General features: G+C 49.4%; 2 protein-coding genes across 2 annotated transcripts in view; one reads left to right on the top strand and one right to left on the bottom strand.

Annotated features, from left to right (window-relative positions):
* Nucleotides 1–3211: 3211 nt before the first annotated feature.
* LOC140460783 (uncharacterized) overlaps nucleotides 3212–24392 on the top strand; it is a 94900-nt gene continuing 73719 nt past the window's right edge. Inside the window, exons 1-2 of the mRNA XM_072555468.1 lie at nucleotides 3212–3450; nucleotides 4393–5575. Of these exons, the coding sequence (XP_072411569.1) occupies nucleotides 4802–5575 (774 nt within the window). The 5' untranslated portion in view covers nucleotides 3212–3450; nucleotides 4393–4801. The remainder of the gene's footprint in view (nucleotides 3451–4392; nucleotides 5576–24392) is intronic.
* On the bottom strand, nucleotides 10384–22471 carry LOC140461031 (uncharacterized). Its single transcript, XM_072555815.1, has 2 exons — nucleotides 20569–22471; nucleotides 10384–12096 (listed from the first exon to the last, which is right to left on the bottom strand). Exons 1-2 carry the CDS (start codon nucleotides 22036–22038, stop codon nucleotides 10894–10896), a joined length of 2673 nt encoding a protein of 890 aa, XP_072411916.1. The 5' UTR covers nucleotides 22039–22471; the 3' UTR covers nucleotides 10384–10893.

Below are 24392 nucleotides of genomic sequence, written 5' to 3' on the forward strand. Positions count from 1 at the left end.
AACAAGAAAAACAGAACAAAATTAGAAATAAATAAATGCTCGTGCTTAATGTTTGTTCATGAGGAAGTAAACCAGAAATAGGGCTCTCCCAGGATTCTTATAGTGCCCCTCTTGAGGCATTCTCTCACCCTAACATCTAACTATTCATACCCAGCTATGATTTACAACAATATTTACACCAGCAGAAATAAAGCATCTGTTATAAGTAGACATCGCGATATACAGCACGAAATAGACTTTTCTCTGTCTCATTCACACACATATACATCCATGGGGGTGAATTTGTATTTGCAGATACATTCGATTTTTCTCAAAAAATGCACAATATACAGGCAGTCAATCCATGTAATATTTTGTAAATTCCACTTTGGAAATAGAACCAGTCTGATTGTGATACAGACAGACTCGGACCTCACACCTTTAATGCATTGTCAGAGCTGAGATGTCATCTTTTCTTATAAAACTTTGAGTTATCTCAAGAAAATGTCTCTCAGGAACTTCCGGGATTTACAAATGAATGATACGAGCAGCCCATACTAAAAGATGAAAGACTTAACAATCCAGGATTTTTCAACATATGATTTCAGTGCACAGTAATGTTTTTCCATCCATTCTGTGCCTTATGATTTTATTCTCCACAATTACCTGATGAAGGAGCCACGCTCCAAGTGCTAGTCATAGAGATGTACAGCATGGAAACAAACCCTTCGGTCCAACCCGCCCACGCCGACCAGATATCCCAACCCAATCTAATCCCACCTGCCAGTACCCGGCCCATATCCCTCCAAACCCTTCCTATTCATATACCCATCCAAATGCCTCTTAAATGTTGCAATTGTACCCACCTCCACCACTTCCTCTGGCAGTTCATTCCATACATGCATAACCCTCTGCATGAAAAGTTGTCCCTTAGGCTCCTTTTCAATCTTTCCCTTCTCACCTTAAACCTATGCCTTCTAGTTTTTGACTCCCACAGCCTGGGGGGAAAAGACCTAGGCTATTTGCCCTATCTATGCCCTTCACAATTTTATAAACCTCTCTAAGGTCACCCCTCAGGCTCTGATGCTCCAGGGTAAAATAAATGCCCCAGCCCCTCTCTCAGTCTGTTCCAAAGTCAGTTCACTGGGACACATACACTCATTCTGTGTAACCAGTTAAAGCTCAGTTCACTGGTATGTTCCTCTCCGAATGCTCCTCTGCTCACACTGATGTCCAGTACCTTTGAAGCAGGTCAAATGGATTTCTCTTTCCAGACTCAACCCCCCCAACGATATTGAGTGACCCTGTCAGATCTTGTTATGGAATTTCTTCCAAGATTTCTGTCTGCAGATCTTCCCCTTCTGATACCCCGTTAGCAAAGTTGAAACAAGTCATCACTGTCTGTACCAAATAGAAATTCTGATTATAATGTATGTGTCTGTGTGTTTAAAGTACTAACCCAGTAACATACAAACGGTATTATTGATTTAAAATACACAGGAGACGTGAGGAGGGAGGTGTCAGGACCTGGCACACTCTGAACCCTGACAGGGTGTTCCAAAATATTTCAAAATGAAGGGGATGGCCATAGAGCTGTACAGCACAGAAACAGTCCATCTCGTCCATGCTGACTAGATATCCGAAATTAATCTATCCTATTTACCAGCACTTGGCCCATATTCCTCTAAACCCTACCTATTCACATACCCATCCAGCTGCCTTTTAAAAATTGTGTTTGTGCCAGCCTCCACCACTTCCTCTAGCAGCTCGTTGCACACATGCACCACCCTCTGTGTGAAAAAGTATAAATCGATGCCTTCCTCATCCCCCGTTTTACCTGTACTGATACCTTCGGGGATCTCTGAACTTGGACAGCAAGGACCCTTTGTTCCTCTGCACTCTGTAGGGATCTACTATTTATTGCTTACTTCCTTCCCTTATTAAATTTCCCAAATTGCCTGGAGATTAAATTCCACAGTTCTGCCCCATTTACGAGCTGATAGATATCAGAGTGTAGCCGGAGACCATCCTCCTCCCTATGAACAATCCCACCTTTCCAGCATTTACTCCTGGACAGAGGGGACAGCATTGTCTCCAGCTCAGCATTGTGTTTGTTAGCTTATCAGCATGTCCAACTATATTAATCAAAAGTACCTCACGCTACCTACACAATAAACCAGTGATGTTAGTTCCCATTATCTCTTTAGTTGCACCCTTACAGTTTTTCCTACATTCTACTTAATATTATTCTAATGTCACGGTTAGAGATTTAGTGTCAGCATTCCAGACCCTACTTAATATTTTCCTAATGTCATGATTAGATATTTATTATCAATAGTCTCAAGCAGACTGACTCTACCAATCATTAATTAGATATTTAATGTCATGTCCCAAATATTTATTGTCCCAATCCTGTCAATCATATTTAGCAGGTGAAGCTAACTTTACTGACTGTTATCTCATCTTGCCATAGTGACCTTCCAGCCTCAACCTTACTCTGCTAATTGGTGTAAGAGCTTTCCACTATCCTTTGCAACAAACTGGCAGTGGTCTCCATGCTCTAACCCTTCCCATGCCTTCATGCTCTTTATTTTCCGTACTATCTAAAAATAGACTCAGGGTTGTAGAGCACAGAAACAAACCCTTCGGTCCACACCGACCAGATGTCCTAAATTAATCTAGTGACCCATTTGCCAGCATTTGCCCCCTAACCCTCTGAATCTTTCCTATTCATATCCGCATCCAGAGGCATTTTAAATAATGTAATTGTACCAGCCTCCACCACTTCCTCTGGCAGCTCATTCCATGTACATACCTCATCCTCTGTGCGAAAAGATCGCCCCTCAGGACCTCCAGAAATCTTTCCCCTCTCACCCTAAACCTATGCCCTCCAGTTCTGGTCTTGGGGTCTTGCCCCCCACAATAAGCGGAAAAAAACATACAAAAATTGAGCAGCCAGACAAAATGCAAAAGGAATAAAATATCGAGCCATAAGGGAAAAAAAATTGTGTCTCTATCTTTTTTCCCCCATTGGTATTTGGACCCTTACAATCTGTCAGTAACACCAACATCCCCGGAGAGCAGACTGGGCAAAACACTGGGCATGCTCATCGCTGTACGCGAAAAAAACGGCGCGAGACCTTCTTTTGATTGACCAATAGGCAGCATTGGAGGACTGGAAGGAGACTGGTCCTCCTGCCAATCAGAGCCAGCCCATTGTCTGAATGCGGAAGTTGGACCATGAACTTCTCAAGCTGCGAGTCCTGATCCTCTCTCTCTCTGAATAAAGATTGAGCTTTACCCAGACTGCAAATTCCTTCCTCTGTCTCAGGTCTGTGAGGACGGCACTCTCTTATCTCGCCTCCTTTTCCACTTTTTTTTAACCATTCTGTGATTCAATTGTTGACTTTCAGCAACTGAAAGGAAAGAGAGTGAATTCGGCGGGGACAGACTCCGGAAACGTTGATCCAGGTCTGTATCTCAATTGGCAAAATAGTTAGGCAGGAGTCATCAGATGGTGGAGAAGTCGATATATCAGGTGTAACCCTTCTTCAGGGCTGGGGCTGGGTGCAGAAACTGCAGATAAAAGGGGGTGGTGGAGAAGTGGGGATAGGTCGAGACAGTTAGAGGGTACGACCTGGTTGGTGAGTGGGAGGAATGAATCTGGTTGGTGGCAGGGAGGAGGTCGGGAAAGTTTTCAAAACCTACAAAAGACAACCGGGAAAGAATGGAGGGACAAACCGAACCTTTGAGGGTCAGCTTGGAGGCATCAAGGTCTCAGGACAGGGGGTGGGGATGATCCCAGCTATGGGCCACATACCAGCAAATGGGACTAGATTGATTTAGGATATCTGGTCAGTACAGTCGTGTTGGACAGAAGGGTCTGTTGCTGTGCTATATATCTCCATGACTCTGGCTTTCTACTAACTTTTGCCACATCAATAGGTTCACATTCTCTCTAATGTCGGTGTTAATGTCTTGATGTCTCATTTTGCTCCCACCTTCCTGGGGACGTTAACCATTTTGTGTCTGGTTGTTCCTCAAGAAGCTGCATTGCAGGTTAACCCTGAATTGACACTTTCTTTTTGCTTCCCAAAATCAGACCTGCTCACTCTCAGCAGGATCCCAGTGTTGTGAAAGATATTAGCTTTTCAGGTGGAGGTATCCAAAATTCAGAGAGATATCATATCATGTCTTGACATTTTTGCTTTTCTGCCCCTGTAAGATCCTGAATCAGCATCTTCAGGGGAATTAGTTATATTGGAGTGAGAACAGAAGGGAAGGGAGAGTGGGATGGTGCTTTCAATTTTGTGGAATACCAAAAGAAAAGAATATTCCACAGACAGTAGAAATGCTTGTTCAAAATTTCTACCCTGCACTGGCAGTGATGAGCTTTGTAATCTATTCTGACAGAGTTTTTGAAGATTTGAAGAGGGAAGTTTCAAAATCAACGGATGAAGGGCTTATGCCCGAAACATTGACCCTCCTGCTCCTCGGATGCTGCCTGACTCCCCTGTGCTTTTCCAGTGCCACATTTTTCGACTGACTCTCCAGCATCTCCGATCCTCACTTTGATGTCAATGTCTGACAGTCACTCAATCCACTGGGGCCAGCAAACATTTTCGACCGTGATTTCTGGGAGAGGGATCAAAGCTTTTTGGTTCCTGTCTGAGTATGTTTTCGGCATCAGTGGGACTGGACGAGAGACCCCACTGTTGCAGCGCACTGTGCGTGGAGACTGAAACAGTTATACGGCCTGGAAAAGGGATTTCACGGCAGGGAGGGGCTCTACACGTGTTTATGTGCAGCTGAAGCTGTGGCCATGGAGAAACCAGAGGAATCCCGCCCCGTGGAGAAACCGTGGAAGTGTGGTGACTGTGGGAAAGGCTTCCGTTTCCCGTCTGCCCTGGAGACTCATCGGCGCAGTCACACCGGGGAGAGGCCATTCCCCTGCACCGACTGTGGGAAGGCCTTCAGACATTCCTCCCACCTGCTGGCCCACCAGCAGGACCACACGGGGGAGAGGCCCTTCCGCTGCCTGGAGTGCGGGAAGGCCTTCGTGTTTTTCTCTGCCCTGTTGGCCCACCAGCATGTCCACACAGGAGAGAGGCCCTTCAGCTGCCCCGAGTGCGGGAAGGCCTTCAGGTATTCCTCCACCCTGTTGAGCCACCGGCGGGTCCACACGGGGGAGAGGCCCTTCAGCTGCCCCGAGTGTGGGAAGGCCTTCAGTGATTCCTCCACCCTGCGGAGTCACCGGCGTGTCCACACAGGTAAGAGGCCCTTCAGCTGCCCCGAGTGTGGGAAGGCCTTTACCCAGGCCACCACCCTGCTGACCCACCAGTGGATCCACACCGGGGAGAGGCCGTTCACCTGCTCTCAGTGCGGGAAGGGCTTCACGTGCTCCTCCAACCTGCGGAGCCACCAGCGTATCCACACGGGGGAGAGGCCCTTCAGCTGCCCCGAGTGCGGGAAGGCCTTCAGCACATCCTCCACCCTGCTGACCCACCAACGGATCCACACCGGGGAGAGGCCATTCACCTGCTCTCAGTGCGGGAAGGCCTTCACCTACTCCTCCCACCTGCGGAAGCACCAGCGAGTTCACGTGCCATCGCAGGGGGATTGAAGGAGTGACGGCCGAGTGCCATTATCGATTGGACTATCACCCAGGTTCCGGGGACTCCTGGGTTTGAATCCGACTGTGGCAGATGGTGGAATTGGTATTTGGTCAGAAATGTGGAGTTCGGAATCTAACCATGAGACCGTTTCAGGGAGGGGCTGGTGCAGGGGAGAAAGCCCCCATCTGATTCACTCTCTCCCTTGTTAGGGAAGGGAACCACCATTGTGGGAAAGGATTCACTCAGTCGTTCCAGCTGCATCCTTTACCCGGTCTGGCCTACCCCTGACTCCAGACCCACAGCAGTCTGGTTGACTCTACACTGCCCCTTCCTGGCAAATAAGCGGGGAGACACTTACTTGGAGACAGGGTATGGGTTAAAATTGCTGAGTGAGGCAATACTTCCTTCGGGTTACAGCTGTACCAAGGATCCAATTACAAAGGGACAACTTGGTGCTGACCAACAGTAAAGACAGTGGGGTGTGTGTGGGCTTTGATCTTGAACTGTTTAAAAAGCTGCTACTTTGTCTATGCCTTTTTGCTGGGGGAATCTGAAGCTGTAACAAAGTCGGGTCACAATCAAGGTTACCTGAACTTACCGCCGGGCTCAGACTCTCATTGAAAGCTTTGAACTCCGAGAGGTTTTTGTTTTAAAGCTGCTCCTGTCTTTCAGCCTCTGCAGAGTTTCCAATGTTGTGTATCAGATGGAGCAGTGAATGAGTAGCTTGTATCATTAGAAATTGTACATCTTTCAGGTACTGTGTTGTTTCATCAGCATTGTCAAGTTTCCTGGCAGCACCAGGAGGTGGGGGCTGTGTTCAGTCGAAATGATATGGAGGGGTTGGTATTAGACTGGGGTGATAAAGTTTAAAAAATCACAATACCAGGTTATTGTTCAACAGGTTTATTTGGAAGCACTAGCTTTCTGAGTGCTGCTCCTTTATCGGGTAGCTGTGGAGCAGACACAGAACGTATATCAAAAGATCATGCAACTGATAGAATATATTGAACAAGCCTAGATTGCTGTTAAGCCTTTCATCTCTTAGAATGGGTGCAGGTTTTGGTTCATTAATGTGTCACTGCCAGAACATCTTTTAAGTCACATTCTTGAGATGACTTAAGGTTTTATGAAAAAGATAACATCTCAGCTCAGACCATGCATTAAAGGTGTGAGGTCAGAGTCTGTCTGTACCCCAATCTTGAATCAGACTGGTTCTATTTCCAAAGGAGGAATTCATAAAATATTACATGGATTGACTGCCTGGACATTGTGTGCTTTTTGACCAAAATTGAATGTATCTGCAAATATAATTCTGCCAATACAAATTCACCCCAAAGAATTGTGTGTGTGTGCATGTGAGTTTGTGCGTGAGAGTGTGTACATGCTTGGTAAAGTGTGAGTGTGATGGTGTATAAGCCTGTGAGAGTATTGAGGGGAGGAGGAACGCGTGTGTGTGTGTGTGTCGGAGCATATGTGTGAGAGGTATTAATACAAGCAAGGGGTTGCAGTTTGCTAAAACAAGGAAGGGCAGCACTTGTCCAGATAATGATAGGGCCCTGGGTCATGTTATAGAACAGACAGACATGGGGGGGGTGGTGTTCAGGTACATGGTTCTTTGGAAGTTGCATCACAGGTAGCCAGGGCAGTTAAGAAGGCATTTAGCAGCATAGCATTCATTGTTCACACCATTGAGTATCGGGGATGGGACATCATGTTGAGGTTGTATAGGATGTTGGTGAGGCCACTTGCAGAGGACTGAGTACAGTTCTGGTGGCCCTGTAAATAGGAAGAATACTATCAGAGAGGGTTTAATAAAGATTTACCAGGATGTTGTAAGGACTGGAGGGTTTGAGTTATAAGGAGAGAGGCTGGGACTTTATTCACCGGAGCACAAGAATGTAGTTTAAATGCAGAGCTTTTCTAAGAAAAATGTCAGTCTGACTCAACATTGGGACACAGACAGAATTCACACCGATTGTCTCTACTTATAAATAGAGCAACGTCTCTTTGAAATGTAGATTCATTTGGATATAACTGCGTCACTTTACATATGAAGATACCCCTTTGAATGTGCTGACATCCCTTTGAAATATAATCTTGTCCATTTTAACCTCTTTATTTGCAGATTCGTGCACTTTGTGTCTTTGTGTCTTTCACTGTGTCTTACATTTGCACACACACACACCATGGGTGCTGGGGGAAACGGAAGTCTTGGAGGAGGTGGAGGGCGTGGGTGGTGTCTCGAACGTATGTGGGGAGTTTCTGGACTAGGGGGAATAGGACAGTGTTGAGGTAGGTAGAGATGAGTTCAGTGGGGCAGGAGCACGCTGAGACAATGGGTCAGCCAGGGTGGTCAGGCTTGTGGATCTTGGGAAGGAGGTAGAACCGGGCAGTGCGGGGTTCCCGGACTGAGGTTGGAAGCTGTGGTTGGGAGATCTCCTGAGGTGATGAGGTTCTGTATGGTCTGGGAGATGATGGGTTGGTGATGGGGGTTGGGTCATGGTCGAGGGGGCAGTAGGAAGAGGTGTCTTCGAGTTGGCGTTTGGCTTCAGCGGCGTAGAGGTCAGTGCGCCAGACTCCCACTGCGCCCCCTTTATCCGCTGGCTTAATGGTGAGGTCAGGATTGGAGCAGAGGGATTGGAGGGCTGCGCGTTGTGAGGGTGAGAGGTTGGAGTGGGGGAGGGTGGGTAGACAGGTTGAGGCGGTTAATGTCCCGGCGGCAGTTGGAAATGAAGAGGTCGAGGGCAGGTAATAGGCCAGCGCGGGGTGTCCAGGTGGATGCAGTGTGTTGGAGGTGGGCGAAGGGGTCCTCGGAAGGTGGGCGGGAGTCCAGATTGTGAAAGTAAGCTCGGAGGCGGAGGAAGTGTTCGACATCACGGCGTGTATTAAATTCATTGATGCGTGGACGGAGGGGGATGAAGATGAGTCCTTTGCTGAGGACTAATCGTTCGTCCTCAGTGAGGGGGAGGTCTGGGGGGGATGGTGAAAACGCGGCAGGGCTGGGATCTGGGATCTGGTGTGGGTGTGGAGCTGGGAGTGGGGGCGGAGCCGGTAACTGGAGTGGGTGTGATGGTGGGGGGGAATGGGGGGTGGAGTCATGAGCTGGGGTGGTGTTCCCCTCAGGGTTCTGTAGGCCAGGAATGGCGACAGTGGGATCTGTGGGGGGCATGTCAGCAGAATGCAGGTGAGTGGCGTTGGTGGGGGCGGAAGTGGGGTGACCACGGCAGTAGGGGTGGCGGAAGTCACTGAGCGTGTGACATCAGCGATGATGTGAGGGGCAGAAATGATGTCACATGTGATGCATGAGGAATTGTGAGGGGCGGAAGTGGCTGTGGGAGTAGCCATGATGGGGGCGGAAGTGACATCAATCAGTGTGGGGGCGGCAGCTGCACCAGCCGCATGGCTAATGGCGTCCGAGCAATTTCAGAGGCCGGGGGAATCTTCTGGAATGTTTGAGGAGCGCTGGTTATGGAGGTGGGTGGATAAAAGTTTGTTGTACTGACAGTTTTTGATGTTTAAGATGGAGTTGAAATACTGTTTGTTGAGAGTATGAATTCTCCTGAGGATGTAGTACAGAGTGGGTCCTTTGTAATTCTGAGAGAGTGTGGCCCTCAGCTGAGGCAGGGCTGACTGGAGAGAGGTTAGGTGCCGGCGCATTGCTGCAAGCGTGGAGCGGAGGATCTTGAAGGAGAACCGTTCCTGGTGTTTTTTGAATCTGTAGTCTGTACTGTTTGTCCTGTTCGGATCCGAACTGTGCTGGTTTAAAGGTGGTCTGGAGTCCGTGTGGGATGAGTTGGTTACGGAGGCAGGCACTGAGGAAGCGAATGGGGCTGTGGTGGCGAGTCTGTTTCAGGACATGGTTGAAGAGCATCAGGGCAGAGGAAATGACCTGGGCGGCACCGTGGGCGGCACGGTGGCAGTGGGCGGCACGGTGGCACAGTGGTTAGCACTGCTGCCTCACAGCGCCAGAGACCCGGGTTCAATTCCCGCCTCAGGCGACTGACTGTGTGGAGTTTGCACGTTCTCCCCGTGTCTGCGTGGGTTTCCTCCGGGTGCTCCGGTTTCCTCCCACAGTCCAAAAGATGTGCAGGTCAGGTGAATTGGCCATGCTAAATTGCCTGTAGTGTTAGGTAAGGGGTAAATGTAGGGGTATGGGTGGGTTACGCTTCGGCGGGGCGGTGTGGACTTGTTGGGCCGAAGGGCCTGTTTCCACACTGTAAAGTAATCTAAAAAACCTGGGAGTTGCAGTGGGAGAGGGACTCCCTGAGATTCTTGTAGACAGAGGAGGAAAACTTCTTCAAGGCAGGCATCCTTGCAAGAGGATTCGCTGTAGGGTTAAAATCAACAAGGTAAAAACCAGGACTGCAGATGCTGGAGACCAGATTCTAGAATCACACAACTCCAGGTTGGAGTCCAACAGGCTTCTTTGGAAGCAGTAACTTTTGGAGTGCTGCCTCATCATCAGGTGGTTGTGGAGGATAAGATCCTGAGACACAATTTAGAGCAAAACATTCCAGCGTCCTGCCACTGAAATGGTATATTCAACAAACCTGGATTGTTAAGTCTTCCACCTTTTCAAATAGGTTGCAGGTCTCATTACAATGTGAATCCCAGAACTTCTTGTTGTCACCTTCTCGAGATAACAAGGTTTGATAGCAAAAGCTCACATCTCAGCTCAGACAATGCATTAAAGGTGTGAGGTCAGAGTCAGCCTGTATCCCAATCTTGAGTCAGACTGGTTCTGTTTCCAAAGTCAAAGTTACAAGCTGTTACATGTGTTGACTGCCTGCACACACCACACCTCCCCTGTCCCACCGCCCCCCCCTCACTGTCTTCACTATTAGCCAGCACCAAGTTGTCCCTTTGTAATTGGATCCTTGGTACATCCGTAACCCGGAGGAAGTATTGCCTCACTCAGCAATTTTAACCCGTACCCCGTCTCCAAGTAAGTGTCTCCCTGCTCATTTGCCAGGAAGGGGCAATGTAGAGTCAACCAGACTGCTGTGGGTCTGGAGTCAGGTGTAAGCCAGACCGGGTAAAGGATGCAGCTGGAACGGCTGAGTGAATCCTTTCCCACAATGGCGGTTCCCTTCCCTAACAAGGGAGAGTGGGAAATCAGATGGGGGCTTTCTCCCCCCACCGACCTCCCCCTCCCTGAAACGGTCTCACCGTTAGATTCCGAACTCCACATTTCTGACCGAATACCAATTCTGACATCTGTCGTGGCGGGATTTGAACCCGGGAGTCCCCGGAAACAGGTCGACAGTCCAACTGATATGGTCACTCGGCCGTCACTCCTTCAATCCCCCTGCGATGGCACGTGAACTCGCTGGTGCTTCCACAGGTGGGAGGAGTAGGTGAAGGCCTTCCCGCACTGAGAGCAGGTGAATGGTCTCTCCCCCGTGTGGATCCGCTGGTGTCTCAGCAGGGAGGAGACCTGGGTAAAGGCCTTCCCACACTCGGGGCAGCTGAAGGGTCTCTCCCCCGTGTGGATACGCTGGTGGGTCAGCAGGTTGGAGGAACTGCTGAAGGCCTTCCCGCACTTGGGGCAGCTGAAGGGTCTCTCCCCCGTGTGGATACGCTGGTGGGTCAGCAGGTGGGAGGAACTGCTGAAGGCCTTCCCACACTCGGGGCAGCTGAAGGGTCTCTCCCCCGTGTGGACGCGTTGGTGGATCAGCAGGTTGGAGGAACTGATGAAGCCCTTCCCGCACTGAGAGCAGGTGAACGGCCTCTCCCCGGTGTGGACCCACTGGTGGGTCAGCAGGGAGGAGACCTGGGTAAAGGCCTTCCCACACTCGGGGCAGCTGAAGGGTCTCTCCCCCGTGTGGATACGCTGGTGGGTCAGCATGTGGGAGGAACAGCTGAAGGCCTTCCCGCACTTGGGGCAGCTGAAGGGTCTCTCCCCCGTGTGGACCCGCTGGTGGGTCAGCAGGTGGGAGGAACTGCTGAAGGCCTTCCCGCACTCGGGGCAGCTGAAGGGTCTCTCTCCCGTGTGGATACGCTGGTGCCTCAGCAGGGTGGAGGAGCAGGTGAAGCCCTTCCCGCACTGAGAGCAGGTGAACGGCCTCTCCCCCGTGTGGACTCGCTGGTGGATCAGCAGGTGGGAGGTATACCTGAAGCCCTTCCCGCACTGAGAGCAGGTGAAGGGCCTCTCTCCCGTGTGGATCCGCTGGTGGGCCTGCAGGTTAGAGGAATGTCTGAAGGCCTTTCCGCAGTCGGTGCAGGGGAATGGCCTCTCCCCGGTGTAACTGCGCCGATGAGTCTCCAGGGCAGACGGGAAACGGAAGCCTTTCCCACAGTCACCACACTTCCACGGTTCCTCCACAGGGCGGGATTCCTCTGCTTTCTCCATGGCCACAGCTTCAGCTGCACACAAACACGTGTAGAGCCCCTCCCTGCCGTGAAGTCCCCTTCCCAGGCCGTATAACTGTTTCGGACTCCACACACAGTTCGCTGCAACAGTGGGGTCTCTCGTCCAGTCCCACTGCTGCTGAAAACGTCCTCAAACAGGAACCAAAAAGTGTGGATCCCTATCACAGAAATCACAGTCAAAAATCGTTGCGGTCCCGATGGATTCAGAGACTGTCAGACATTGACATCAAAGTGAGGACTGCAGACACTGGAGAGTCAGACAAAAAATGTGGCGCTGGAAAAGCACAGCAGGTCAGGCAGCATCCGAGGAACAGGAGAGTCAATGTTTCGGGAATAAGCCCTTCATCCGTTGATTTTGAAACTTCAAGTCGTCAGATTTTCATATACTCTGCAAAAAGAGATTACAAAAGTCATCACTATCAGTACAGGGTAGAAATTCAGAACAAGCAATTCTACTTTCTGTGGAATATTCTTTTGTTTTTCCACAAAATTGAAAGCACCATCCCACTCTCCCTTCCCCTCTGTTCTCACTCCACTCTAACTAATTCCCCTGAAGGTGCTGATTCAGGATCTTACAGGGGCAGAAAAAGCAAAAACATCAAGACTGACATCTCTCTGAATTTTGGATACCTCCACCTGAAAGTTAATATCTTTCACAACACTGGGATCCTGCTGAGAGTGAGCAGATCTGATTTTGGGAAGCATAAAAAAAGTGTCAATTCAGGGTGAACCTGCAATGCAGCTTCTTGAGGAAGGACCAGAGACAAAATGGTTAATGACCCCGGGAAGGTGGGAGCAAAATGAGACATCAAGCCATTAACACCGACACACTTCAGTCAAACCCTTCTGCTCCCAATCAGGGCAAAACATGCTCTGAAAGTCCAGCCTTCACAACCATACTTCTGCTTTCACTGAAGACAATTAGAGTCACACAGCACGAAAACAGACCCTTTGGTCCAACCTGCCCAGATATCCTAAATTAATCTAGTCACGTTTGCCATCACTTGGCCCCTATATGGGCTGGGTGCTGACAGCTGGGACTAAATTGGGTTGGCTCTTTTGTCAGCAAGGACGGAGTTGGACCGAAGGGTCTGTTTCTGTGCTGTACATCTCTATGACTCCAGTCACATTTGCCATCACTTGGCCCTGACCCATCATATTCATATGTCCATCCAGGAGCCTTTTAACTTGTCATCGTACCAGCACCCCCACCACTTCCTCTGGCAGCTCACTCCATCGCTCAAGCGACTCCACGTTGAAAGCGTCTGGTCTGGTGCACCAGATGACACCAGGATAATCTCAGATCATTTTCAGATCGCATCGATACTCAGTCAGTGACTTTCCCGATCAGGATGTTGAACATGATCAAACAGGTCAGTGGGTAGGCGATCCCCCACCTCTTAGTTCAAGTATCTCTACGAGAACTCTCTTGCTGGAGGGTCCCTTGGAGACACTTCAACTGGACTTCATTGAGTTGGAGAAATGAGTTGAGTTGCTATAAATATGTTTTGCTTATTGTTGATGTCTTTTCGAAGTGGATTGAAGCCTACCCTCCTCCTAACGCTACTGCTGAGAGTGTGGTGAAGGTTTTGTTTAAGGAAATAATGCCCCGCTTCAGTATACCTGCGTGCATTAGCTCAGACAATGGACCACACTTTGTAGGTAATATTAACGGAGAACTCTGTTCCCAGCTTTGTATTTGTCGGCAACTGCATGGTATTTATCATCCTCAGGTGACCGGCCTTGTTGAATGTTTTAACCAGACATAAGACTAAACTTGCCAAATTAATGGCAGAGTCTGGCCCCTCCTGGTTATGCTAATCCCTGTGGCCTTATTCCAGATGTGATCCATGTCTGCGGGCAAGACACGACTGTCTCCAGCTGAGAGTCTCTCTGGTCACCCCCTCCGTACCCCTTGGAACGATTCGGCTCCCTTCTCAGTCCACGTCCACCACATGACCGAAGCAATGATTGGTTATGTTCTTGCTCTATCTAATGTTATGTGTGCCGTTCACTCCCAGGAGCGTGTGACCTACGGCGATGTTCCCTCCCTTTCAGCCTCGTCACAGGTAGACCTTGGTTTGTTGGTGCTCGTTGAGAACTGGACTGGCAAAGGTCTTCAACCTCGTTGAAATGGCCCCTTGCAGGTTTTACTTCCCACCCCTACAACGGTCACAGTCGCTGGGCGCTCAGCTTGGGTCCAACGGCACCGTTGTAAATTGATTGACCGCACCAATCAAAAGGTGTAGAAGAGGAGGAGAGAATCCTGGAATCTGAACAAAAGGAGTGGACCCTGTCCAGTTGGGTTTTTGAATCCTGCTGTTGTTCTAATGTTAATCTTATTACAGATACTTGAACTAAGAGGAGGGACATGTGGGGGATCGCTTATCTCCTCCCTTTCTGATTACGTACAACATCCTGATGGGGAAAGGCTCTAAGTATGGATGGGACTGGGAATGATCAGAGGTTATCACCACCCATACTGAGGAGATGTCGTCCAGTGCACCGGACCAGACCCCTTTGACGTGTGGAACGTGATGAAGATTGATTATTGTAATGGACTCTTCCATCAGAAAGACCAGATGGTCCATCTGGACAGTAGAAATCAGGGGGAGTTACCATGGCGTTACCGAACCTGTCTTTTTGATTTTATCTGCAGACGCAAGCCTAGTGAGGATAAAAATGATCAACCCCGTCATTATGGTAAATATTTTAAGGACGCCGAGGAACACCATCCCTTTTTGTAGGACGGGCCGACTCGAGAAAAGGGAAGCCTGATAGGGGAAACTCCTCAATCCACAAGGAATTTATTTATACAGGCCCACAGAACGCTCTACACCCCAGAGGCAGTAGTATGTTACTCCTCTCTATCGGGAGATGACTTACTTGCCCCGTCCCCAGTCCCCGATTCCATTCTATTTGTCAGATTTCCTACTGCCGACCCTGCGAAGAGGAATATCACTTTCCAATACCTCCGGTCTGTGTATACAAACAGCTGGTGTAACACTGCCTGAGGTACAGCAGGCCTTATGTGGCACATGGACCTGGAACGGAACCCTTCCCTTGTGCATTTATAGGCCTTTTCTCTTTTCAGAACCTGATACTGTCACCAATACCATGTACAATAGAGCTAAGGGAGAGCCCAATGGGAACAGCATTCTGAGGACCATTGTCTCCCATACACTGCGAGTGCTCAAGTCACTTGGCCCATTTTGTACAGTGCTAAAGCAACTCCTCTTGCAAAACGTTGACCCTCTACTCCTGTAGATCTGACCAGACCCCCTGCTGTAACATTTCAGTAACCTATTTTGACAAACTCTCCCTAATATACACCAAACCAGACTATTATTTCTTCAGCTAAGGTAAAGCTACCAATTTCCTTGTCCTGGATGGCAAAGATGTCTCTCATAAGGTCACCATCGGAGCCCTTGTTCCCACAACAGTACCTTGTCCTGGCCAGTGGACAAGTCGATGGAACCTCCATCTGAGGAGGATGCAGCGATCGGTCTCAGCCAACCTTGCTCCAACTGGAAGGATCCCAAGGGACTGGGTGACAATAGAGGACACCCGACAGGCTGGGGAATCCAGAGTACCCTGAGGTTGGAAGGATCGGCAGGGTTGACAAGTCAACAGAACTGCAATTCCCTCTTTTGTGGCCTGACCATTTGAGGAAATAAGAGTAAAGAGGCTCTGGAACAGAGTAAACTGGGATTATCAGACCTGTGTCTTTACTCTATGCAGAATCGGTATGCCTTAGACTATATACTCGCCCGGGAGGGTGAGGTCTGCACCATTGTCCAAGATAAATGCACTATGGGCATTCCCGATCTCACTGGCAATATTACTAAGATTCAAGAAGAGATCCAGGTATTCCGTGACAGAATGACTGAAGGGACCAGTTGGGGAAACTGCAGATCGGGCCGATGGTACAATTGGCTCATCGGTTTAGCTATGTCTGTTTGTCGGTATTGGTATTGTTAGCTATTTAATTGCTAGGCTTATGAGGTCCCTTAGTGATATAGATTTGCCCCAGAAGATGTTCCTTTCGCGATCTGATGGCTCACCCACATGTGTCGATGGCGATGATAAATATGACCAGATGAGCTGCGAAGATGGTGGTGCCTCTCTACAGGATGTTGACGGCTGGACCACCTTGAAGGGCATTCGTTTGGACTAGCCTTCTCTTTCAGTGATCGCGGTGCAATCAAAGGGAGGAATGAGGGTGTGGGCATCTGGGTGATAAAGTCTATAGCCTTAAAACATGTCTTTAAACATTCAGACTAAAATGTAATGCTGAATTATTGCATACATTTACTGCACTAGAAAATAAACGGGCAGGAAGGCTCAGAATGAGGAGAGAACTTAAAGATAGGGATACCTGGGCTCACCAAGTGATAACAGGATGCTGTAAGGCAATGAAGAACGTTTGCCTCAGCATCGGTGAATCTGTGTGAACAGGACACCAAGTGATAACATTCACAGCCGTTCCCTTGTGAGACCATTTTAGTGCTGAGACTGTTGAATCCTGTAGAAAATTAACTCTTAGTGCTTATCTGCAATGGATTGAAATGAATTGCATTTTGGGACTTGATGATGATATTGAGTATCCATTACTGGTTATTAAATACAAACTCTGTAAAAGGAAATATTGATAAAGCTTTACCTTACTTGCTGCAGGCGAGGCTCCAGCGGAGGAAACAGACCGCGGGCACACTTCCGGCTTCGGGATGGCCACGCCCACTGGTCCAGGTACTAGTCCCGCCCCCTCCTCCGCCCAGGGGACACGTCGACCCCGCCCCTTCCGAACGCAGCTCGTAAACCCCGCCCCTTCCAGGACTGACTCGTAAACCCCGCCCCTTCGGAACAAAGGAGAGTCAGTCGAAAAATGTGGCGCTGGAAAAGCACAGGGGAGTCAGGGAGCATCCGAGGAGCAGGAGAGTCAATGTTTCGGGAATAAGCCCTTCATCCGTTGATTTTGAAACTTCAGTCTTCAGATTTTCATATACTCTGCAAAAAGAGATTACAAAAGTCATCACTATCAGTACAGGGTAGAAATTCAGAACAAGCAATTCTACTTTCTGTGGAATATTCTTTTCTTTTGTTGTTCCACAAAATTGAAAGCACCATCCCACTCTCCCTTCCCCTCTGCTCTCACTCCGCTCTAACTAATTCCCCTGAAGGTGCTGATTCAGGATCTTACAGGGGCAGAAAAAGCAAAAACATCAAGACTGACATCTCTCTAAATTTTGGATACCTCCACCTGAAAGTTAATATCTTTCACAACACTGGGATCCTGCTGAGAGTGAGCAGGTCTGATTTTGGGAAGCAAAAAAAAAAGTGTGTCAATTCAGGGTGAACCTGCAATGCAGTTTCTTGAGGAAGGACCAGACACAAAATGGTTAAGGCCCCGGGAAGGTGGGAGCAAAATGAGACATCAAGGCATTAATACCGACACACTTCAGACAAACTCTTCTGCTTCCAGTCAGGGCAAAACATGCTCTGAAAGTCCAGCCTTCACAACAAAACTTCTGCTTTCACTGAAGACAATTAGAGTCACACAGCGCAGAAACAGAACCTTTGGCCCAATCTGCCCAGATATCCTAAATTAATCTAGTCAGATTTGCCATCACTTGCCCCCTATATGGGTCGGGTGCTGACAGCTGGGACTAAATTGGGTTGGCTATCTTGTCAGCAAGGACGGAGTTGGACCGAAGGGTCTGTTTCTGTGCTGTACATCTCTATGACTCCAGTCACATTTGCCATCACTTGGCCCTGACCCATCTTAACCCTTCATATTCAGATGCCCGTCCAGGAGCCTTTTAACTTGTCATCGTACCAGCACCCACCACTTCCTCTGGCAGCTCACTCCATCGCTCAAGCGACTCCACGTTGAAAGCGTCTGGTCTGGTGCACCAGATGACATCAGGATAATCTCAGATCGTTCCAGATCGCTTCGATACTCAGTCAGTGGCTTTCCCGATCAGGATGTTGTACGTGATCAAACAGGTCAGTGAGTAGGCGATCCCCCACCTCTTAGTTCAAGTCTCTCTACGAGAACTCCCTTGCTGGAGGGTCCCTTGGAGACACTTCAACTGGACTTCATTGAGTTGGAGAAATGAGTTGAGTTGCTATAAATATGTTTTGCTTATTGCTGATGTCTTTTCGAAGTGGATTGAAGCCTACCCTCCTCCTAACACTACTGCTGAGACTGTGGTGAAGATTTTGTTTAAGGAAATAATTCCCCCCTTCAGTATACCTGCGTGCATTAGCTCAGACAATGGACCACACTTTGTAGGTAATATTAATGGAGAACTCTGTTCCCAGCTTTGTATTTGTCGGCAACTGCACGGTGCTTATCATCCTCAGGTGACCGGCCTTGTTGAATGTTTTAACCAGACTCAAGACTAAACTTGCCAAATTAGTGGCAGAGTCTGGCCCCTCCTGGTTATGCTAATCCCTGTGGCCTTATTCCAGATGTGATCCATGTCTGTGGGCAAGACACGACTGTCTCCAGCTGAGAGTCTCTCTGGTCACCCCCTCCGTACCCCTTGGAACGATTCGGCTCCCTTCTCAGTCCACGTCCACCACATGACCGAAGCAATGATTGGTTATGTTCTTGCTTTAACCAATGTTATGTGTGCCTTTCACTCCCAGGAGCGTGCGACCTACAGCGATGTTCCCTCCCTTTCAGCCTCGTCACGGGTAGACCTTGGTTTGTTGGTGCTCGTTGAGAACTGGACTGGCAAAGGTCTCCAACCTCGTTGGGATGGCCCCTTCCAGGTTTTACTTCCCACCCCTACGGCGGTCACAGTCACTGGGCGCTCAGCTTGGGTCCAACTGCACCATTGAGAATTGATTGACCGCACCAATCAAAAGGGGGAAAGAGGAGGAGAGAATCCTGGAATCTCATGAAAAGGAGTGGACCCTGTCCAGTTGGGTTTTTGAATCCTGCTGTTGTTCTAATTTTAATCTTATTACAGATACTTGAACTAAGAGGAGCGAGTGGTGGTTTATGGAAAATATTCAGGCTGGTGTCTGGTTACTAGTGGTGTGCCACAAGGATCTGTTTTGGGACTACTGCGGTTTGTCATTTTTATAAATGACTTAGATACAGGCATAGGTGGATGGATTAGCAGAATTGGACAGAGGAGGCAAATGGAGTTCAATGCAGCTAAATGTGAGGTGATTCACTTTGGGAAGAATAACAGGAAGGCAGTGATCTTGGAGTCCATGTGCACAGATCCCTGAAAGTTGCCACTCAGGTAAATAGTGCTGTGAAGAAGGCATACGGTGTGTTAGGTTTCATTCGTAGAGGGATTGAGTTCTGGAACCGCAATATCACACTGCAACAAAACCAAACACGGGTGCGGCCACATTTGGAATATCCTGTATAGTTCTGGCCCCCATATTTCAGGAAGGATGTGGGAAGCATTGGAAACGGTGCAGAGGAGATTTACCAGGTTGTTGCCTGGTCTGGAGGGAGGGTCTTATGAGGAAAGGCTGAGAGAGGGTCTGTTCTCATTGGAAAAAAGGCGGCTAAGGTGGGATTTGATAGAGACATATAAGATATAGATAGGTTAGACAGTGAAAGACTCTTTCCTAGGATGGTGACGTCAGCTTGTACGAGGGGGCATAACTACAAATTGAGGGATGATAGATTTAAGACAGATGTCAGAGGCGAGTTCTTTATGCAGAGAGTGGTAAGGGCGTGGAATGCCCTCCCTGCTAAGGTAGTCAACTCAGCCACATTAGGGAGATGTAAACAATCCTTAGATAAGCACATGGATGATTTTGGGATAGTGTAGGGGGACAAGCTGAGAATAGTTCACAGGTCAGCGCAACATCGAGGGCTGAAGGGCCTGTTCTGCACTGTACTGTTCTATGTTCCATGTTCTAAACTTAGTGCAGGAGGCTGAAAGAAATGAGCAGCTTTAAAACAAAAACCTCTTGGAGCTCAAAGCTTTCAATGAGAGTCTGAGCCCGGTGGTAAGTTCAGGTAACCTTTATTGCAACCCAACTTTGTTACAGCTTCAGATCCCCCCAGCAAAAAGGCAGAGAAAAAGAAGTTGCTTTTTGAACAGCTCAAGGTCAAAGTGCACACACCACACCTCCCCTGTCCCACCTCCCCCTCACTGTCTTTACTATTGGTCAGCACCAAGTTGTCCCTTTGTAATTGGATCCTTGGTACAGCCGTAACCCGGAGGAAGTATTGCCTCACTCAGCAATTTTAACCCATACCCTGTCTCCAAGTAAGTGGCTCCCTGCTCATTTGCCAGGAAAGGGCAGTGTAGAGTCAACCAGACTGCTGTGGGTCTGGAGTCACGTGTAGACCAGACCGGGTAAAGGATGCAGCTGGAACGACTGAGTGAATCCTTTCCCACAATGGTGGTTCCCTTCCCTAACAAGGGAGAGAGTGAATCAGATGGGGGCTTTCTCCCCCGCACCACCCCCTCCCTGAAACGGTCTCATTGTTAGATTCCGAACTCCACATTTCTGACCGAATACCGATTCTGCCATCTGTCGTGGCAGGATTTGAACCCGGCGGACCCCGGAACCGGGTTGATAGTCCAATCGATAATGGCACTCGGCCATCACTCCTTCAATCCCCCTGCGATGGCACGTGAACTCGCTGGTGCTTCCACAGGTTGCAGGAGTAGGTGAAGCCCTTCCCGCACTGAGAGCAGGTGAACGGCCTCTCCCCCGTGTGGATCCGCTGGTGCCTCAGCAGGGTGGAAGATGTGCTGAAAGCCTTCCCACACTCGGGGCAGCTGAAGGGCCTCTCTCCCGTGTGGACCCGCCGGTGGGTCAGCAGGTGGGAGGTATACCTGAAGCCCTTCCTGCATTGAGAGCAGGTGAATGGCCTCTCCCCCGTGTGGACCCGCTGGTGGGTCAGCAGGGTGGAGGAATTGCTGAAGGCCTTCCTGCACTCGGGGCAGCTGAAGGGCCTCTCCCCCGTGTGGACACGTTGGTGCCTCAGCAGGGTGGAAACCTGGGTAAAGGCCTTCCCACACTCTGGGCAGCTAAAGGGCCTCTCCCCCGTGTGGACCCGCTGGTGGGTCTGCAGGTTGAAGGAGCAGGTGAAGCCCTTCCCGCACTGAGAGCAGCTGAAGGGTCTCTCCCCTGTGTGGATACGCTGGTGGGTCATCAGGGAGGAGACGTGGGTAAAGGCCTTCCCACACTGAGAGCAGCTGAAGGGTCTCTCCCCTGTGTGGATACGCTGGTGGGTCATCAGGGAGGAGGAGCAGGTGAAGCCCTTCCCGCACAGAGAGCAGGTGAATGGCCTCTCCCCCGTGTGGACATGTTGGTGCCTCAACAGGGCGGAGGAATTACTGAAGGCCTTCCTGCATTCAGGACAGCTGAAGGGCCTCTCCCCCGTGTGGATACGCTGGTGGCTCCGCAGGTTGGAGGAGCAGGTGAAGCCCTTTCCGCACTGAGAGCAGGTGAACGGCCTCTCCCCATTGTGGACACGCTGGTGACTCCGCAGGGTGGAGGAATCGCTGAAGGCCTTCCCGCACTCAGGACAGCTGAAGGGCCTTTCCCCCGTGTGGACACGCTGGTGCCTCAGTAGGGTGGAGACCTGGGTAAAGGCCTTCCCACACTCTGGGCAGCTGAATGGCCTCTCCCCCGTGTGGACCCGCTGGTGGGTCAGCAGGGTGGAGGAATTACTGAAGGCCTTCCCACACTCGGGGCAGCTGAAGGGCCTCTCCCCTGTGTGGACACGCTGGTGCCTCAGCAGGGTGGAGACCTGGGTAAAGGCCTTCCCACACTCTGGGCAGCTAAAGGGCCTCTCCCCCGTGTGGATACGCCGGTGACTCTGCAGTGTGGAGGCCTGGGTAAAGGCCTTCCCGCACTCTGGGCAGCTGAAGGGCCTTTCCCCCGTTTGGTCCTGCTGGTGGGCCAACAGGTGAGAGGAATGTCTGAAGGCCTTCCCGCAGTCGGTGCAGAGGAATGGCCTCTCCCCCGTGTAACTCCATCGATGATTCTCCAGGGTAAGCGGGACAAGGAAGCCTTTCCCACAGTCACCACACTTCCACGGTTTCTCCACAGGGCGGGATTCCTCAGGTTTCTCCATGGCCACAGCTTCAGCTGCACACAAACACGTGTAGAGCCCCTCCCTGCCGGGAAGTCCCCTTCCCAGGCTGTATAACTGTTTCAGGCTCCACACACAGTTCGCTGCAACAGTGGGATCTCTCGTCCAGTCCCACTGATGCTGAAAATGTCCTCAAACAGGAACCAAAAAGTGTAGATCCCTCTCACAGAAATCACAGTCAAAAATCGTTGCGGTCCCGATGGATTCAGAGACTGTCAGACATTGACATCAAAGTGAGGACTGCAGACACTGGAGAGTCAGTCAAAAAATGTGGCGCTGGAAAAGCACAGCAGGTCAGGCAGCATCCGAGGAACAGGAGAGTCAATGTTTCGGGAATAAGCCCTTCGTCCGTTGATTTTGAAACTTCAGTCTTCAGATTTTCATATACTCTGCAAAAAGAGATTACAAAAGTCATCACTATCAGTGTAGGGTAGAAATTCAGAACAAGCAATTCTACTTTCTGTGGAATATTCTTTTGCTGTTCCACAATGTTGAAAGCACCATCCCACTCTCCCTTCCCCTCTGTTCTCAGCCCGCTGTAACTAATTCCCCTGAAGGTGCTGATTCAGGATCTTACAGGGGCAGAAAAAGCAAAAACATCAAGACTGACATCTCTCTGAATTTTGGATACCTCCACCTGAAAGTTAATATCTTTCACAACACTGGGATCCTGCTGAGAGTGAGCAGGTCTGATTTTGGGAAGCAATAAAAAAGTGTCAATTCAGCTACAATGCAGCTTCTTGAGGAAGGACCAGACACAAAATGGTTAATGACCCCGAGAAGGTGGGAGCAAAATGAGACATCAAGGCATTAACACCGACACACTTCAGTCAAACTCTTCTGCTCCCAGTCAGGGCAGAACATGCTCTCTACGAGAACTCCCTTGCTGGAGGGTCCCTTGGAGACACTTCAACTGGACTTCATTGAGTTGGAGAAATGAGTTGAGTTGCTATAAATATGTTTTGCTTATTGTTGATACCTTTTTGAAGTGGATTGAAGCCTACCCTCCTCCGAACACTACTGCTGAGACTGTGAAGATTTTGTTTAAGGAAATAATTCCCCGCTTCAGTATACCTGCGTGCATTCGCTCAGACAATGGACCACACTTTGCATGTAATATTAACTGAGAACGGAGAAACCTTCCAGGTTTTACTTCCCACCCCTACGACGGTCACAGTCGCTGGGCGCTCAGCTTGCGTCCAACTGCACCGTTGTCAATTGAATAGCCGCACCAATCAGTCCCCGATTCCATTCTATTTGTCAGACTTCCTACTGCCGATCCTTTGAAGAGAAATATCACTTTCCAATACCTCCGGTCTGTGTATACAAACAGCCAGTGTAACACTGCCTGGGGTACAGCAGGCCTTATGTGGCACATGGACCTGGAACGGAACCCTTCCCTTGTGCATTTATAGGCCTTTTCTCTTTTCAGAACCAGATACTGTCACCAAGACCATGAATAATAGAGCTAAGGGAGAGCCCAATGGGAACAGCATTCTGAGGACCATTGTCTCCCATACAGTGCGAGTGCTCGAGTCACTTGGCCCATTTTGTACAGTGCTAAAGCGACTCCTCTTCCAAAACGTTGACCCTATACTCCTGTAGACCTGACCAGACCCCCTGCTGTAACATTTCGGTAACCTATTTTGACAAACTCTCCCTAATATACACCAAACCAGACTATTATTTCTTCAGCTAAGGTAAAGCTACCAATTTCCTTGTCCTGGATGGCAAAGATGTCCCTCATAAGGTCACTATCGGAGTCCTTGTTCCCACAACAGTACCTTGTCCAGGCCAGTGGACAAGTCGATGGAACCTCAGCCAACCTTGCTCCAACTGAAAGGATCCCACGGAACTGGGTGACAATACAGGACACCCGATAGGCTGGGGAATCCAGAGTACCCTGAGGTTGGAAGGATCGGCAGGGGTGACAAGTCAACAGAACCTCAATTCCCTCTTTTGTGGCCTGACCATTTGAGGAAATAAGAGTAAAGAGGCTCTGAATCAGAGTAGACTTGGATTAACATACCTGTGTCTTTACTCTGTGCAGAATCGGTGTGCCTTAGACTATATACTCGCCTGGGAGGGTGAGGTCAGCACCATTGTCCAAGATAAACGCACTATGGGCATTCCCAATCTCACTGGCAATATTAACTAAGATACAATAAGTGATCCAGGTATTCCGTGACAGAATGACTGAAGGGACCAGTTGGGGAAACTGCAGATTGGGCCGATGGTACAATTGGCTTATCGGTTTAGCTATGTCTGTTTGTCGGTATTGGTATTGTTAGCTATTTAATTGCTAGGCTTATGAGGTCCCTTAGCGATATAGATTT

This window comes from Chiloscyllium punctatum, chromosome 36 (genome assembly GCF_047496795.1).
Source record: "Chiloscyllium punctatum isolate Juve2018m chromosome 36, sChiPun1.3, whole genome shotgun sequence".
In the NCBI taxonomy this organism is placed as follows: domain Eukaryota; kingdom Metazoa; phylum Chordata; class Chondrichthyes; order Orectolobiformes; family Hemiscylliidae; genus Chiloscyllium; species Chiloscyllium punctatum.